The sequence below is a fragment of the Temnothorax nylanderi genome, unplaced genomic scaffold, assembly GCF_030848795.1.
Source record: "Temnothorax nylanderi isolate EJ_2023f unplaced genomic scaffold, tnyl_v1.0 TNYL_tig0456_pilon, whole genome shotgun sequence".
Classification (NCBI taxonomy): Eukaryota; Metazoa; Arthropoda; class Insecta; order Hymenoptera; family Formicidae; genus Temnothorax; species Temnothorax nylanderi.
The window spans coordinates 1-17,598 of NW_027249518.1; the positions used below are offsets into that span (position 1 = coordinate 1).

Here is a 17,598-nt window from a genome sequence, read left to right on the forward strand (position 1 = left end):
AAAAATGTTTGCGGATATATATATATATATATATATATATATATATATATATATATGAATGTATGTATGTATGCATGTATGTATGTATATATGTATGTATTGTATATATATGTATATGTTTGTATATAATTGACTTTAATAATTTATGTATAAAAACTTACGGTTCAATTTGAGGTTCTATGTCAGCATGCAATGGCACAGTTTCATCTCCTTCTATCAGCTCACAATCAGTTTCTGTTTGCATTACTTCAGTTTCTGATTCTCTTGGCTGTAGATCTCTGAAAAATATACAATGATAACAGATAAAATCTTAATTACTATTAATTTTATGTTTAATAAAAGCAAAATTATTTTATTATCTATACACGTAATATGCAAGCAATTTATATTTGTATATATATTGTTATTGAAAGAAAAATGCGAACAGATTTTATATAATAGAGATATGCTATATTATTATTAAAATAAATATAGATAAAAAAATTCACATTAAATATACCTATTTATTTCCTCTTGTTGATTTTCTGCATCTTTTTCTTCAGATATTAAATTGGAAACTTCATTACTGTAAAAAGAATTATTATCATCAATTTTTTTTCTTATATTTTATTTATATATTCATATTCAGTATATTAGAAACATTATATTTGTATTATATATAAACATCAAACACACACATTTTATACATATAGTTATTTAAATTATTACAGTAATAATAACAAGATGAAAGCCTACCTATTATTCAAATCTGACATAAAAAATTTCGTTGGAATGGCATTTGGATGAAGTCGTGCTCTTGCTTTAATTGTATACCATTTTTCTTCAAAATGATGGTGACACAGACGACAATTTCGATAGGCATATTCTGGTCCTAAAGGTATAAGATCTTGCCTTCCACATGCTTGTACCCATGCCAACCATCTATATAATATTAAATATATTAATATATTATATAAATAAACAATTAATAAGTAATTAAAAATAATTAATTGTTAATAGTAAATAATTAATTAAATACTAAAAAATTAATAATAAATAATATAAATAACTATAAAATAATTAATATTTATAATTCAATATTAATAAATGTTGGATTACATATCTACATTCAGACATTTATTAATAGTTTCAACATTTAATTGAAAGCAGTGCATTGCACATAATATATACTACTCTAAAAAAATAGGAAACGCGTTTTACAAAGAAAGAAATGGGCTATCTTCAAATCGTTGTAACTCCGTGAAAAATCATCATACAGAGGTGCTCAAAAAAGCATTTCAAAACTTGAAGTTTCTACTTAAACGTACTATTGATAGTTTTTAAAAATCTCTTAATCTTCTCAGTGCTGTGTTCTAAAAAAGGGCATATCGTTTTTTTCCCTTAAATTTACGTATTTTTAACGTTCTATGCCGTGACAGGATAAATTCTCTCGACAAATACAACTAAATTTCCATAAACTACAATCTTTTACGTACAAATTGCTTTTTTAAAATTTTTCTACAATTTTTTTGCCCGAGTTACATGACTTTGAAGCTAAACTTGTTCTCTTTTTCAATATATAATGCCAGTTATGACAAAAAAAAAATATATATATATGTAATCAAAAATCTAACATATTATTATTTATACAATTTTAAAATATTTATGTATTATAATATATTAAATATTAAGTAATATATGTATACCTTTGATGCTCTTTTGGAAAACGGAAATAATGTCGCTTCTCTAAATTTACTGCCAACATGCAGTTTGGTGCTGCACACCAATGAGTATTCTTCGAAGTCATAATATATTTTTTCTTGAAAAATCTTCACTCTAAATTACAGCAAAATCTGAAACAAAATCAAGACCAAAGCGTAGACCAAAAAAAAAAGCTCACGAGGGATTGAAAACCTGTGTAACCTGTATATACTGTTTATACAGATTACAATCCCTAAAATTGGTTTCTCCTTTCCTTATCACTTCCTTTTCACTTGCACTTAACTAGTAGATCACTCAATGTAACACTACACTTGTCATGAGAATTGACATTTAATCAGACACCACAATTTAAATGCACCTCTGATTGACACAGCTGACTGACGTACATTTACCGCCAATTTCTCACGCAATAAACAAATGACGGTAGACTCAGTCAACAGCAAGCCAACAACAAAGAGAATCCAACACACAATATAGAAAAGACATTGAAAAGATAGATTTTTAAATTAAATATATTTATATCACAGAAAAAGAGAGATTTTCTGTTATTTAATATTTATTTCTATTTCTAATTTTTTTTATTGCGCGTTGGGCCTAACACACACATATCATACAATAAAGTATGCTTTATTGCAGTTACATTAATGAGTGAAAAATTGTGATAGTAATACATATATATTTATAAAATTCTTTTTGAATAATTTATTTTTTACAAAGCAAACAAAGGAACAGATCTATATAATTCTTTTATATATATATATATATATATATATATATGTGTGTGTGTTAGATAGATGCATAAAAATTTACTTAAAAGAATTATATAAATCTGTTCTTTTTTTGCTTTGTAAAAAATAAATTATTCAAAAATAATTTTATAAATATATATGTATTACTATCACAATTTTTCACTCATTACCCAGTGAGAAATACCTCATCAAAACGATATCAAATTGACGTCAAATAGATGAAAATTTCATCTATTTGACGTCAATTTGATATCGTTTTGATGAGGTATTTCTCACTGGATAATGTAACTGCAATATAGCATACTTTATTGTATGATATATGTGTATACATATATGTATATTTATAATGTATATTTACTATACATTACATTGCATATACATTTTAATTTTAGGAATATTCACATATATGTTACATATAGTGTGATGCGTAAAATTATAAATAAAATTCTTTTAAAATTGATATTAAACATGGTGCAAGTAGAAACTTGCACATTGCTTCCTCATAGTTTTTAAGTGTGAAACTTTCTTACTTTATTTATTTTGGCTTCCTCATAGAGGAAGCTATCCACTTCCCGGAAAATTCTACCTCTGTTTCATATACTTTTGATAAAAATTCGGTCCACTAACAAATGAGTAGTTCGCGGACAAACGGACGGACGGACGGACGGACGGACAGACAAACAGTCGGGTTTTATATAATAGTATGATAGTATGATAGTATTCGTATTATACAAATATCGAGATTAAAATAACACGTTACTTTATTGATTTAAAAATAAATTATTTCTATTTTTAAAACAAACTTTAACAGGGTTCTATTTATGTACAGATTCTCAAAAATTTCAAACGTCTGTAACTCCGGAACTAATTAACCAAATTTTAATTAATTGTATATGAAATAGGGGTAGAAAAAACTGGAAAATACAATAGAATTAGATATAGATCGCTATCTCAAATATTAAAAAATTACAGCGTAAAACACACTTTTCTAAAAAAAAATTTTTTTTCAAAGAACCCTTTTACAGATCATCGCCCAATTCAATACCAACCTTCGTTGAATGATTCTCTATCGATTAAAAAAAAAGAGCCCGATATCTCAATATTTGCGAAAGTTAGAGCACATACAGACAACATATGCACACACATACACACATACATACAGACGGACATGCGATTTTAATGCAATATTTCGACATTTTAGAACACTCTGAACATATTGGCATCAAAAACTCAAAAAACAATCTTTTCTTTGGTTTCTTCTACCCCTATTTCATATATAATTCATTTAAATTTGGTTGACTAGACCCAACTTTATACACGATCAAAGGTTCATATACGAAATTCACGAAAACAAAGCTTCCTCTATGAAGAAGCAAAATTATAAATACTCTAAAAGCATTATTAATATTTATTATAATATTTATTATAACATTTATTTATATAAAACATTGTTATATACTCATATTTGTTCTATAAGGATTTTCTATAAGGATTTATTTTATATAAGGGTATTAATTAGTGACATTTAAATTCTAAGAAATATTTTTATTACAATTATATATTTCCATTACATTTAGAATACATTTATTATAATTTTACTATTGTCATATATAAATATATTACATTTTTATTTATTTAAACATTATATAAATATACATTATACATATCTAACTATAAATGTACATAACGACCTATTTGAAATGGGCGCTCAGAGGGCGCTGCCATCACTTGCCCTAAGTCGCGCATGACCGTGGACAGCTTGGCTTCACAAAATAAGCGGAGTTGCGCTACTGTATATACTGTGCCCAAACACAAGTTTCAGGTTTGATCGCCCACGAAATATTAGACATCAACGATAATGAAAAAACTACACTGGATTCGTGTTCAGCATGCATTACTCTTTATAATCACGTACCTCGAGATTTGGGGAGCAAATATTATTGCAGATATTACAAAATTTCCACGCGCAAAAAATTTCACTTTCACCTTCCGAAAACACGTTTGCCCTCGTAAAAATCATAACACGGCAGGTAACCTGCCGAAACTCCGTTGGTCACATGGGTACCATAAGCAGCGTTTACAATGTTAATAGCGAGTTCGCACAATATACAGGTTCCGAGATATTTGATTTGACGCTTCAACCCCGTTGACCTTTTAGCCCCGGTCTCCCCTACTTGATATTTTATTACACAATAAAACTGCATTGCAGCGCAAACGAACAATTTTTATAAATAATAAATAATAAGTTATGAAATACTCTCCTTGCATTCCCTGTCACATCTGGCCATTTCACTGGCCTCCTTTTTCTTTTTCTTTTTTTCTTATTGCTATTCTTTTATAGCACTTAGATTTGTTCGGTAAAATAATTACTGATACACAGATCACGTGGCTTCGTCATACTTTGTACGATATTAAATACGACGCGTATTTAATAATGTCGCAACAGCAGAGAGATAGAAGCCTGACCTCTGCGATGTTTCACAAATAAAAGTTCAATAAAATGAAGTATCAGTACATGAGCGTAGAATCTGTACCACGCAAAAGATATTGCAGTAAATAATAAATAGACGGTTCTTCTTTGAGGATAGGTCATTAGTAACTGCAATAATTTATTTATTATAAAAAGAAAACTCTTAAAAAGTGTTGAACAGTTTATGTAACAAATATGGTGGAAATAGAGAATGACCCTTAACCAATTTTGTGGCCTTCTAAATTCGAATCGAATTGTATGCCAAACAATGCTACATGATGGGACATTAATCTCAGCAAATTTTAAGTTGAGGATAATTTTGGAGATACGGGAAGTCATAGTGGCCAAATTCCCAATATTGTCCGAGCACAAAGGACACAAAAAAAAGTTAAAACTTCTTTGATAATAGTGGTAATTTGATTAAAATTAGTCAGAATAGTTCTCTGACCACCGTACTAAAAATCCGACCCTTCCACCCTTGTTGCTTAATTTTTAAAGGGGCCCCCAAAAAATCTGTCCCCCAAAAAAGTTTTTGCTCTCGAAAACGGATGCAGTTACGAAAAAATGTTTCAAATGGAAGGTGTTTATCTTGGAATTCGATCTACACAAATAGGTCTCTTTAATTTTTTTCGTAGGGCTAATCCTTTGGCTCGAAAACTCTCTCACTCGCTCACTCTCTCAATGCATCTTTCTTTTAATTTAAAGTATAAGAACTGACGCTGAGTCTGGTCTTACTAAGCTCTTACCGTCTATCACTTGCAATATGCCAACAATAACTTTTCAAACTCTTAAGCTGGGTATACACTTAGCGAACAAACACCGAACGAACAGTGAATGCAAACGTTTGTTGTCAATTATTCAACAGATATAATGAAAAATCTGAAATTGCTACATGCAGCAAACACCGAATTTAGTCGAATTCTGGTATTTGGTGCAAACGAAAAAAAGAACAAGCAACCAAGGAACACAAATGCGAATGTCCGAACGTTCACGTTTGCTGTTTGTTCTCTAAGTGTATATCCAGCTTTAGACGTATTATTAATCCATATGCATTTTTAATCTTTAACTTCCCATTAAACAGGGAATCCATTAAACGAGGTATACGCGAAATGAAGGCCGGGCCGGAATCGAATCACGGACCTTTGAGTTAATAAAATCATTCGCGCAACCACGGAGCCACGCGTCATCCCCCTCTCAATATGCATCTGCGAGGCTTGATCGTTAGCGCATTCTCTCAGAAATTGCAACCGTACAAGAAAATCGAAACATATTAAAAATCTGAACATACTAAAAATTCTCCTGCTCGCATAAATATACACGGTAGTGTCTCGCGCCTCGCGTGTACTTGACGCGAGACACTACCGTGCCTCTTGATATTTCCATGTATGAGCGTCTAGACTCTAGACTCTATATAGACTCTAGAGCATTCTCGGCGGTTGGAGAGGTGACGATGCAGTCACAACAATACAATATTTATACAATTTATACAATATTAAAACAATTATTTTCTTTTATTATAAAGTGTATTATATTACTGTTTGTGCTGGTATTGATGCAGCACTAAGAGAAGGAATCGAAAAAAGTTGAAGAAGTTTTCAGATCGTTAAATATTTAATAGATACGGCACATTTATTATTCCATATTAATCTCTTTATTCATTTTAATATCAATGATGCAAATCATATGCGACATTGTAGTGATTCTAACTATTTCGCTATTGATAACCTTTATACTACTGATATTATTTATAGATATTGCTTGTATAATCAATTTTTTTTTAATCTTATAAAAGCTTATTAATAACAAATTTTAGATATTGTTATCATCTAAGACTGTTCACGTCAATGAAATGATCAAACAGAACATCATAAAAGCAAACGAATAGTCAATAGATCAGTACCAGAACTGATCATGCAGTCACTCGCAAGCGTTTAATATAAAAACTTCGGTTTATCGTGACACACTTTATAGTAACGAAAACATTTGTATCTTTAAAATATTTAGAAATTAAATAAATTTTTACTCAATTTACATTTTTGTTGTGCACATGCACATTTTTTAATAAAATAAATAATACATTATATCTCTTCAAAATTTGTTAGTAGTAGAGTATTAATAAAGTATTTAAACGTACTTTTTATTTATCAAACGTAATTAAGATATAAAGACCGTAAATACATATTTAGTGACTTGTGTAATTTAAGAACTAAAAGAAGATATCAACACATAAAAAGAGAGCATATAGTGCCACAACAGAGTGTTTGTAAATAACCTTTAGTTAAAATAATACTTTAACAAACGTTTCGGTCTGTTGTCAGATCATCTTTAGTGTAATCAGTTAAGATAATACATAAAGACTAGTAAACAAGAGGATGTAAATAAAAACCGCAAAACATTGCATTAATCGCATTAGTTCTTATTACAATATAAAATTTGAATCGAATGCATCCTATTTCTTCAAAGTATAAAAGTCGAGAAACAAATTGAAATAAATAACGGATTCACAAATGACAACATGTCACAATAAACTAATAACATTAGTGAAATTTTACAACATGACTCTCTACATAGAACATCATATCTAATCATCTCATCACTTATGCACATATTCAGAAAACATTTTACTTACACGTTTATTTCGATGACATGTTATTATTTGTGAATCCGTAATTCATTTCAGTTTACTCCTCGACTTTTATATTTAAAAAATAGAATGTTTGTTCGATTCGAATTTTATGCGATAAGAACTAATGCGATAAAAACTAATGCAATTAATGCATTTATTGTGATTTATATTTTTATCTTTTTGTTTACCGGTCTTTATGTTACCTTAAGTTATCACATTAAAGATGGTCTGATAACAGACCAAAACATTTGTTAAAATATTATTTTAGTTAAAATAAGAACTAATGCGATTAATGCAATATTTTGCGGTTTTTATTTACATCTCCTTGTTTACTAGTCTTTATGTATTATCTTGACTGATTACACTAAAAATGATCTGATAACAGACCGAAACGTTTGTTAAAGTATTATTTTAAATAAAGGTTACGAACACCCTGTTGTGGCTCCATGACCTCTTTTTTATGTGTTGATTTCTAATCAATTGAGTTTTTAGATATTAAAAGAAAACAGCAGAAAAAGGAAACGAAACTTGCTAAAACTGGCTAATTATTTCGTCAGTCAATAATGATCACTATTATACTGCTATTACTTACCCTTATTCTACTGATATCTAATTACTATGTGCATTATCATGGAAGAAAGGGGCGACTTATCAATCTTATACCAGGACCATCAGGTTATCCGATTGTTGGAAATGCATTTCAATATCTTGCTTCACGAGGTAAGTTATAATTTCACATACAATATTCCCGTAAATAAATATTCACCTGTGCACACAAATTTTTAAATATAAAATTTGCAACCATTTTTCTCTGAGATATATAATTATCGATATTATTGCACGTTAACTACTTTTAAGAATTATTTAAGCTTATAGGTAAATATTTTTAAGCAATAACATTCATTTTTTGATTACTGAAGTTATTTGAGGAATAAAATATCTAGGTACATTATATCAATATAACGATAAAGTCAATCATACATATTTCGATCAATATTTATAATATTTCCGTAAACTTACATAACAAACATATATACATACATTTTTTAGAAGAACAATGGAAGTTTCTGATTACCTTAACTGACGAGTTTTATCCCATTGGAAAAGCTTGGGGATTCTTTTTTCCCCTAATATCCATCCGTCATCCGAATGATTTAGAGGTGAAATATGAAATTTTATTCTGTTTTTTTATTATTGATACATTAGCGATAAAATGTTTACTTCTTTATGTTTTTTATTTTGCAAAAATATGTTTATTCGCCAAAAGTCTGAAATAATTAAATATTTAAAATTAAAGATGATTATCTCTTCATTCATCTCTCAGAGATAATTGAATATTTAAAATACTTGTGAAATCAATTAATTGATTATTTAAATGGCGTCCAAATTAAATAACATTTAACTTAATATTTTCTGTAATTTTAGACAATATTAAGCAGCACAAAACATATCGAAAAGAGTCTTTTTTATGATATTTTACATCCGTGGTTCGGTACTGGTCTTCTCACTAGTGGAGGTAACATCACGATATTAATGTAAAAATGGTACATGCTTTATTAAATTTTGCTTTGGCTTTATATTAAATTTTGTTTTAAGTTTCAATTTTGATAACAGAATAAATCTATGTAATTAAATGTAAACAGCACATATTATATCACACAGTAATTAGATTTACATATATGTTTACAATATCTCATATTAATCATGAAAAAATAATTGTAAGTATTATTAAATATAAAAATAAATTAATAATTGATATAATCACATTGAATATAAATATTATAAAAAAAGATGATAAGCGTATAAAAAAGAATTTCTTTCTTATCTATATATATATTACGGGCAATTTGATTAATTCGGTCATTATGCATAATGGCCGGGCAATATGCATAATTCCCGCTTCTTTCGGGACATTTGAATAATAAAAGCCAAAATGTTCAAATTAATCAAACTGACCGGTCATTATGCATAATGCCCACAGACAAGTGGGAAATGTGATTAACATATTAAAATATCTTTCTAAAAAGAATGGCAGTCTGTCTATAATTTCAACTTTCGGTAAATGTCTACAATTAGGGCCCCAACGAGAAATCAATTGAAAAGAGGTAAATTCTATGTATTTTTGCCCCTCGAATCCAAAACTGTTGATAAAATTTGGGGGTTGCTAGAATTTGTTAAGATATCGTTAAGAAAATAAGAAAAAAACACTAAACTCGGATATTTGGTTTTTTTATTTATCAAATACGGATTAATTATTACTTATTGTCGGTTGTATTCTCTTTCGGTGGAAAAAATTTTCTGATGACTTTGAAAAAAGCAACTATTCTGTCGCTAAACTTGTACATAGGTTAGTGACGCGCTTTAAACAGTTAAATACTTTTAAAGCGCGTCATCTAACCTATGTAGGTTATACCTTTGTTGGCAACATTGTCGCTGTCGCTATCGCTATCGCTATCGTCTATTGTGCAAGGGGCTTAAGATTGCCGGGAAAATTAACTCAAATAAGGTGATTTATCAAAATGACCATTTAGCATTGGGAAATATGCATAATGACCGGGCAATTTGATTAATTCTTCTCTATTAATCATTTTGACCGAACAAATTGGGAATTATGCATATTGCCCGGCCATTATGCATAATGCCCAATTTATCAAATTGCCCGTAACATATATAAAATAGAATGTCTGTATGTATGTATGTATGTATGTATGTATGTATGTTCTTTATACACTCTTGAACTATTTGACCGAATTTTTACCAAAAATATATGAAATAGGGGTAGAATTTTTCCGGGGAGTGTTATAGAGTGTATAGTTTTTTGTTACCGATCTTTTTGGGAACCGGTATCCGAAATTTTTCCAATTTTTCGGGAAATAATTGACCGAATTTCAAAGAATTGTATGTAAAATAGGGGTAGAATTTTCCGGGAAGTGGCATAAAGTGTATAATTTTTCGTTACCAATCTTTTTGGAAAACGGTATCAGAAATTTTTCGAATTTTTCGGGAATTAATTGATCGAATCTTAAAGAATTGTATATAAAACAGGGGTAGAATTTCCCGGGAAGTGTTATAAACTATATAGTTTTTTGTTACCGATCTTTTTGGGAACCGGTATTCAAAATTTTTTCAATTTTTTGGGAAATAATTGATCAAATCTTAAAGAATTGTATATAAAACAGGGGTAGAATTTCCCGAGGAGTGCTATAAACTGTATAGTTTTTTGTTACCGATCTTTTTGGGAACCGGTATTCAAAATTTTTTTAATTTTTCGGGAAATAATTGACCAAATTTTAAAGAATTGTATATAAAACAGGGGTAGAATTTCCCGGGGAGTGCCATAAAATGTATAATTTTTTGTTACCGATTTTTTTGGAAATCGGTTAAGAAATTTTTCCAATTTTTTAAGAAATAAATTGAGTAAATTTCAAAGAATTGTATACGACGGAATTGAACTTTAGTCGATAAAAAAGTGATATTTTTCAATTTATAGCATTTTTATAGATTGGTGTGTATGTATGTTTGTTTAAGGAGGTTCAATGGCTACAAAAAAATGCAGCCAGTTTCATGAAATTTTAATATGTTGTTCTGGAATGCAAAATAGAACTATATGAATTTTTTGGGAATTTTTCACCGTCCCGTTTTGAAAAAAATCTACTCCAAATGAAGTCGTTTGAAGGAAAACGACTCCCGGGCGAAGCCCGGGTAACCAGCTAGTACGTTATATTACACAATGTGCCGTCGTAAAAGTTTAAACACATATCACAAAAGAAATACATTTGTAATATGGTTATTAAAAATCAATAAATTTCAAATTAAGTAAAAAATATACAAATCTCACTGCAATGTTTGTTTCAGATTGTTATTCCACAATTGTGTAACATGTTATTTATGTTTCAGGCGCCAAGTGGCATCTACGACGAAAGATATTAACCCCCACATTTCATTTTAATATATTACAGCAGTTTATTCAGATTTTGATCGAAGAAGGTGAAAACATGACCAAATCTTTGAAAAATGCAGGAGGCACAGTTGTGAAAAATTTAGTACCATTTTTTAGTGAACATACGCTGAATGCAATATGTGGTATAATGTGTTCATAACTATATATTTTAACTGTAAATTTTATTCCTATTGATATATAAAATTAGACTAAAATCAAATTTTTAAAACTGTAAGTAGTAATATCACAACATAGATACTGATTCGTATATAATTATTACAGCCACAGATTTTTGAAATATGTATAATAATATTATCATGATACTTTTACAAATGCGTTTGCAGAAACTGCCATGGGCACTTCTTTACGAGGCCTCGGTGATTTTCAGCAGCAGTATCGAAAAGCAGTTCATCGGATGGGAGAACTTTTTATTTACAGGTATAATAATTCATGTTTTATTAGCTATAAATAACTGTATATTTATATTCTGTCTTAATTAAAATATAAATTTGTATTGTATAATTATATGAACAGGTATTATAAGTATAATAATACAATATTTAATGTAAAGGTAAATTATCACTTTCGTTAATTAGAAATGTATGAATTACGTGTATGTTAAATTATCTATTTAAAAAGAAATAAAAACAAATTTAAAAATAAATAGTTAAAAAGAGATGTAATGTTTATACTATATATAAGATTTTGCATATGTATCTAGCATAATTTTATTAGTGTTCTAATGTATTCTCTTTTTATATAGTTAATGAAATAAAACTAATTGTAAAAGTATACAAAAAGCTTAAAGAAATATATGTTTTCCAAATTTACATTATTATCTTTTCTTAAAGTAACATGCCTAACATTTATTAATTATTTAGACTATTTAGGCAATGGCTGTACAGCGATTGGATATTCTCGTTGACGTCGAAAGGTAAAGAGCAAAAGAAGATGCTGAAAATATTACATGGATTTACTAAACAAGTATGCAAAAATGCTACTTAATATTATATTTAGACATTATTTATTTAGAATTATTACAACACAAAGAAATTACAACATAATTAGAGTGTAGAAAAATTATAATTTGTAAATGTTAACAACACATTATTAACGTATTTATAGAAGAACCATTATAATGTTAATGTATTTTATACATAGATAATTGCTGAAAGAAAAGTTTATCATAATCGCACTAATGGTCAATACTTAAAAAATTTTGATAATGACACGTCGGCAAAGAGAGATGACGCAGAACCGGTAAGAGGTACGTAATTTAATCAGTTATAGCTATTCTTTAAATCTGGTTGGTGTTTAATTTCATTAATTATATTTTACAACTTATGAATATTATACTTATAGTTTAAATTCTTAACGTAGTCAAGTTTATGTAATGAAAACGTCGCAGAAGAATTGAGTTGTTAATTTGATACAGACATGTTTACGTATTTCGATTTAGTACGAAGAAAACGGCTTGCAATGTTGGATCTTCTAATAGCGGCATCTCGTGACGGCCTTATGACTGATTCAGATATTAGAGAGGAAGTTGACACTTTTATGTTTGAGGTACATAATTTCTTTTGTAACCTCTCTTATTCATTATTTATAGATACATATATTATAATACATTGATGTATACGATTATAGGGTCATGATACTACAGCGATGGGTCTGTGCTTCATTTCGGCACTATTATCTGAGCATAAGGACATTCAGGTATCGTCAAATGTAAATTGCTATTCCAAGACAAAGAAATTAATTAATTCCAAAAGTTATTTATTAACCTTCCGTCTGTATACGTGAGTCTATAGCGCCCGAGCCAAAATGATATTTGCTTATGACTTAATAAGCAAATAAAACTTGCGAGCTTTCCAGAAAATATTAAATTAACGATGTTTATCGAAATGATTATAAAATCTTTAACTACAGTGTAGACAGAGGTTTCTTGAATTTTTTCTTCTCTTCTTAGAAGAAGAAGAAAAAAAATTTTTTCAAATTTTTTAAAATACTTTAGAGAAAAATAGCGTCCAACGTGATAGACCCGCACGTATACACTCCGAGGATGCAAAAAAAATGTATACAAACGGACGATTAAATATAAATCAATATCTAACTTTTTAAATATTTTTTAAGTGTGTATATGTATGTACACAATTTGCTTTTTTGAATTAATAGATGTATAGAAAATATTCGCACGCACACGCTTAAGCGTACGCACATATTTCAAATATTCTTTTATATCTTAAGTGCAATTTATATACACATATTTCAAATAAATTAATCAAAACATTTGTAAAATAAATATTTCCTAGATATATTTGTTTCCACGTATAAACATCACAATAACAAGAGAAGCCTTTTAATTAACAATGATGATACAGGATCGTGTCAGGAACGAAGTCAATACTGCCTTGCAAAAGAATGAGCAGAAGTTTACTATGAAATTATTGCAAGACCTACCATATTTGGACAGATGTATAAAGGAAGCATTGCGCTTATATCCCAGCGTATTTGCAATATCACGAATTGCTGGGGAAGACGTAAAATTACGTATGCATCTAATCAATTTTTTTCTTGTATAAATTTTTAAATAATTACGCAAACATGTCATTAAATACGCATAAAAGGCAACATTCCCGTATATTTCAAAGATTTAAAAATTTGTATATTTCTATTGATTTTATTTCTATAATATTTCAAAATTTTATATACAAAGCTTCATCTAATACAACGTATAATATTTTCAGAAAATAATGTTAAGCAAGTAATGCTCAGTAAAATTTGAATAATAATTACATTATATTTTTTATCTTGCAAATTATAGGCAACTATTAACTATTCCTACGTTGTATTATATGTATATTCAATTTTAAAATTTTAATACAGCTTAAATTATTTTTTTTAAGTCTTAATTGTACGATATGCTTTCTAGAGTCATATTTGGTACCTGCTGGAACATTGTTGCATCTTAACATTTACGGAGTCCACAGAGATCCAAATTTTTGGTCAAATCCAGAAGTATTTGAGCCTGATAGATTCTTGCCTGAGAAGATCCGACATCGTCATCCTTATTCGTATTTACCATTCAGTGCAGGACCACGTAACTGCATCGGTAAGCTGTATTTTTTATATCCTGATGTGTAATACCATGTCATATTAACAGATTACGATATGTACCAAATTATAGGTCAACGATTTGCTATGCTGGAAATGAAGGCCATGATAGCTCCTCTGGTACACAATTTTTACTTGGAGCCCATTGATTATTTAAAGAACCTTCGGCCGAAGGTTGATTTGGTAATTCGCGTTGATCAACTTCGTGTAAAATTTATCCCTGTCTGTAAAACGAATTTAAGCCTTTGAAGCAAATACCGAGTTAATGAACATCGTAGAAGGCAAAGAAAAGGTTTTGTTTGCTTACAAAACGATTGTCAATTGCATCATAATAGTAACACTTTGCTCACGTGTCATTATCGGTCACAACATTGAAATATAAATGAAATGTAACAAATATATAAAATATATAAAATATTTAGAATATTAAATATAAAAAATATGAAATATATAAAAAATATAAAGTATATAAATTTTATAAATTTTATAAAATATAAAAAATATATAAAATATATAAAATATATAAAATATATAAAATATATAAAATATATAAAATATATAAAATATATAAAATATATAAAATATATAAAATATATAAAATATATATTCAATAAATAATTATTTTACTATATAGTCAATGTTGTTGACAATCTTTTTATAGACAAACGGGATCCTTACATAAAATATCGTAAAGATAAGAAATATTATACATATTATACATAATCAATAACATATATTACATTTATTTTAATTCTTGAAATGCACACAATTATTCAAAATATATTCTAACTTGTAGAGCGTAAAAGAATAACATATTAGAAAAGAATCTTTATAGGAAGAACTATTATGTGTATTATGTTTTATGTATTAAATATACACACTATAAAATATGTATTATGTGTGTACGTACATATTATATTAAATCGGAAACCATACAAAATATCTATAGTGTAAGTAAGACTTTGACGGAGTGTATTATCAAATATAATGCAGATTTTACATAAAATAATGTCCAGCAATGTATAAATAACTTCAGACGTTTACATTTTCAAATTTTCATGATTAACAAAGTGATACTCTAATTTGTATTTTATTACGTATAAGTTATTGTTTTTTTGTTACATATAAGGTTACATATAAGATTATTTATTTATCATGTTATCTTACATTTACAATTTACTCATTGCAACGATAATATTCTATATACCAACAAATTATATTCCTTTTTAATGTATTAATTGATGTTTACCGGGTATAATCTACTTTATATTAACCTTACTATACTAATCTCATTTTCACCCTTATATTTCCTGTCACACAACCCTAACAGCATTAATATCCGGTATATCTGTAGAATATACTAAAAATGTCTTAATATACTGAGAACATCCTTATAATATCTTACACTTTACGATATCCTCTGAACATTCTCAGAATATACATTTGCTCTTAGGAAACGTGAACATTCAATTCACGAATCGCAAAATACAAGAGGATAATCGTTCACATTTACAAGATTTACAAAACACCTGTATGTACATGCTACTAAAACGAACTATCATCGTGTTGTCAAATTTGTCGTGAAATAACAATAACGTCGTCGACCGCTGGACGCGCGGAAAAAGCAATGCGCCGATGAGCGTTATCTCGCTTGCTCTTTTATTCTCTCGCTCACTCACTCTCTCGCTCGCTCACTCTCTCACTCGCCCACTATCTCAATGTATTTTTTTTTATTCAAAGTATAAGAACTGACACTGAGGCTATCTTACTAAGCTCTTATCGTCTATAATATGCCAACAATAACTTTTCAAACTCTTAAGCTGAGTATACACTTAGCGAACAAACACCGAACAAACAGTGAACGCAATTAAACGTTTGTTGTCATTATTCAACAAATATAACCAAAAATCTCAAATTGCTAAATGCAGCAAACACCGAATGTGGTCGAATTCTGGTGTTTGGTGCAACCGAAAAAAAAGAACGAACAACCAAGAAACACAAATGCAAATAATGTCCGAACGTTCGCGTTTGCTGTTCGTTCTCTAAGTGTATACCCATCTTTAAACGGATTATTAATCCATATGTATCTTTAATCTTTAACTTCCCATTGAACAGGGAATCCACCTCTTAAACGAGGTATAGGCGTAGGCCGGGCCGGAATCGAATCACGGACGCATAACACTAGTTGCATATGATTTGCATAATTGATATTAAATCAATGGTTCTAACCATTTCGATAACCCTTGTATTGGTAATACTATTTATATTGCTTATATAAGCAATTTTTTTTAAATCTTATAAAGAGCTTATTTATAATAAATTTTAGGCATCGTTATCATCTAAGACTGTGTTCACGCCATTCAAATAATCAAACAGAACATCATAAAAGCGAACGAATAGTAAATAGATCACACAGGAAAAAGAAGAATATTCTTGATTTGAAAATATATTTAGTTTCAAGTTCCAACAACATGAAAATCTTGAAATGAGATTATATTGCGTTACACGAAGAAAATTTGCTTGTGTGTGTGAATGAAGTCATTATACATATAGTTCAACCAAGAAACAAAAATGTTGAAATAAAAAGTTGAAATTCTAATAAGAAGATGTAGATTGTTTCGTATATACGCAAGATTACCATAAGCTTCTTATAAGAATTTCAACTTTTCTTTTCTTGATTGAACTATATAAAACTTCGTTTAATAATAATATATAAATGACTTTATTCAAACAAATTTTCTTCATTTAATGCAATATAATCTCATTTCAAGATTATATATTCTTGCGTAAATACAAGTATATCAGTGTTGATTTCGACACTTCTTATTTTTCTGTGCAATAACAGAACTGATCAGTCACTCGCAAGCGTTTAATATAAGAACTTCGGTTTATCGTGACATACTTTATAGTAACAAAAACATTTGTGATAATGTAATATTTCTAAAATATTTAGAAATTAAATAAATTTTTACTAAATTTACGTGTTTGTTATGTACAT

The 17,598-nt window shown here is 28.6% G+C and overlaps 2 protein-coding genes and 1 long non-coding RNA gene across 7 annotated transcripts; 1 reads left to right on the top strand and 2 right to left on the bottom strand.

Annotated features, from left to right (window-relative positions):
* Window positions 1-161: 161 nt before the first annotated feature.
* On the bottom strand, window positions 162-1,788 carry LOC139782968 (52 kDa repressor of the inhibitor of the protein kinase-like; the record flags this gene model as incomplete). The annotated part of the gene is made up of 4 exons (XM_071722069.1): window positions 1,686-1,788; window positions 736-921; window positions 500-565; window positions 162-278 (listed from the first exon to the last, which is right to left on the bottom strand). Coding segments are annotated over exons 1-4 (470 nt in total), but the record flags the coding sequence as incomplete, so codon positions are not given.
* A 2,271-nt stretch (window positions 1,789-4,059) lies between these two features.
* Window positions 4,060-5,867, bottom strand: LOC139782960 (uncharacterized). Its single transcript, XR_011721072.1, has 2 exons — window positions 4,366-5,867; window positions 4,060-4,249 (listed from the first exon to the last, which is right to left on the bottom strand). It is a non-coding gene; the product is annotated as an uncharacterized lncRNA (long non-coding RNA).
* An 886-nt stretch (window positions 5,868-6,753) lies between these two features.
* LOC139782963 (cytochrome P450 4C1-like) lies at window positions 6,754-17,580 on the top strand. Of its 5 annotated transcripts, none has more exons than XM_071722055.1 (13): window positions 6,754-6,890; window positions 8,039-8,266; window positions 8,597-8,706; window positions 8,972-9,062; window positions 11,444-11,629; window positions 11,831-11,924; window positions 12,368-12,470; window positions 12,648-12,753; window positions 12,946-13,052; window positions 13,134-13,202; window positions 13,868-14,036; window positions 14,419-14,598; window positions 14,674-17,580. In XM_071722055.1, the coding sequence occupies exons 2-13, from the start codon at window positions 8,110-8,112 to the stop codon at window positions 14,847-14,849; spliced, it is 1,548 nt and encodes a 515-aa protein (XP_071578156.1). In that variant the 5' UTR covers window positions 6,754-6,890; window positions 8,039-8,109; the 3' UTR covers window positions 14,850-17,580. The 5 variants fall into 5 exon arrangements, with proteins under 5 accessions (XP_071578156.1, XP_071578158.1, XP_071578159.1 ...); XM_071722057.1 differs by having other exon boundaries at window positions 12,377-12,470; XM_071722056.1 differs by lacking the exon at window positions 6,754-6,890 and adding an exon at window positions 6,906-7,183.
* The last annotated feature ends 18 nt before the right edge of the window (window positions 17,581-17,598 follow it).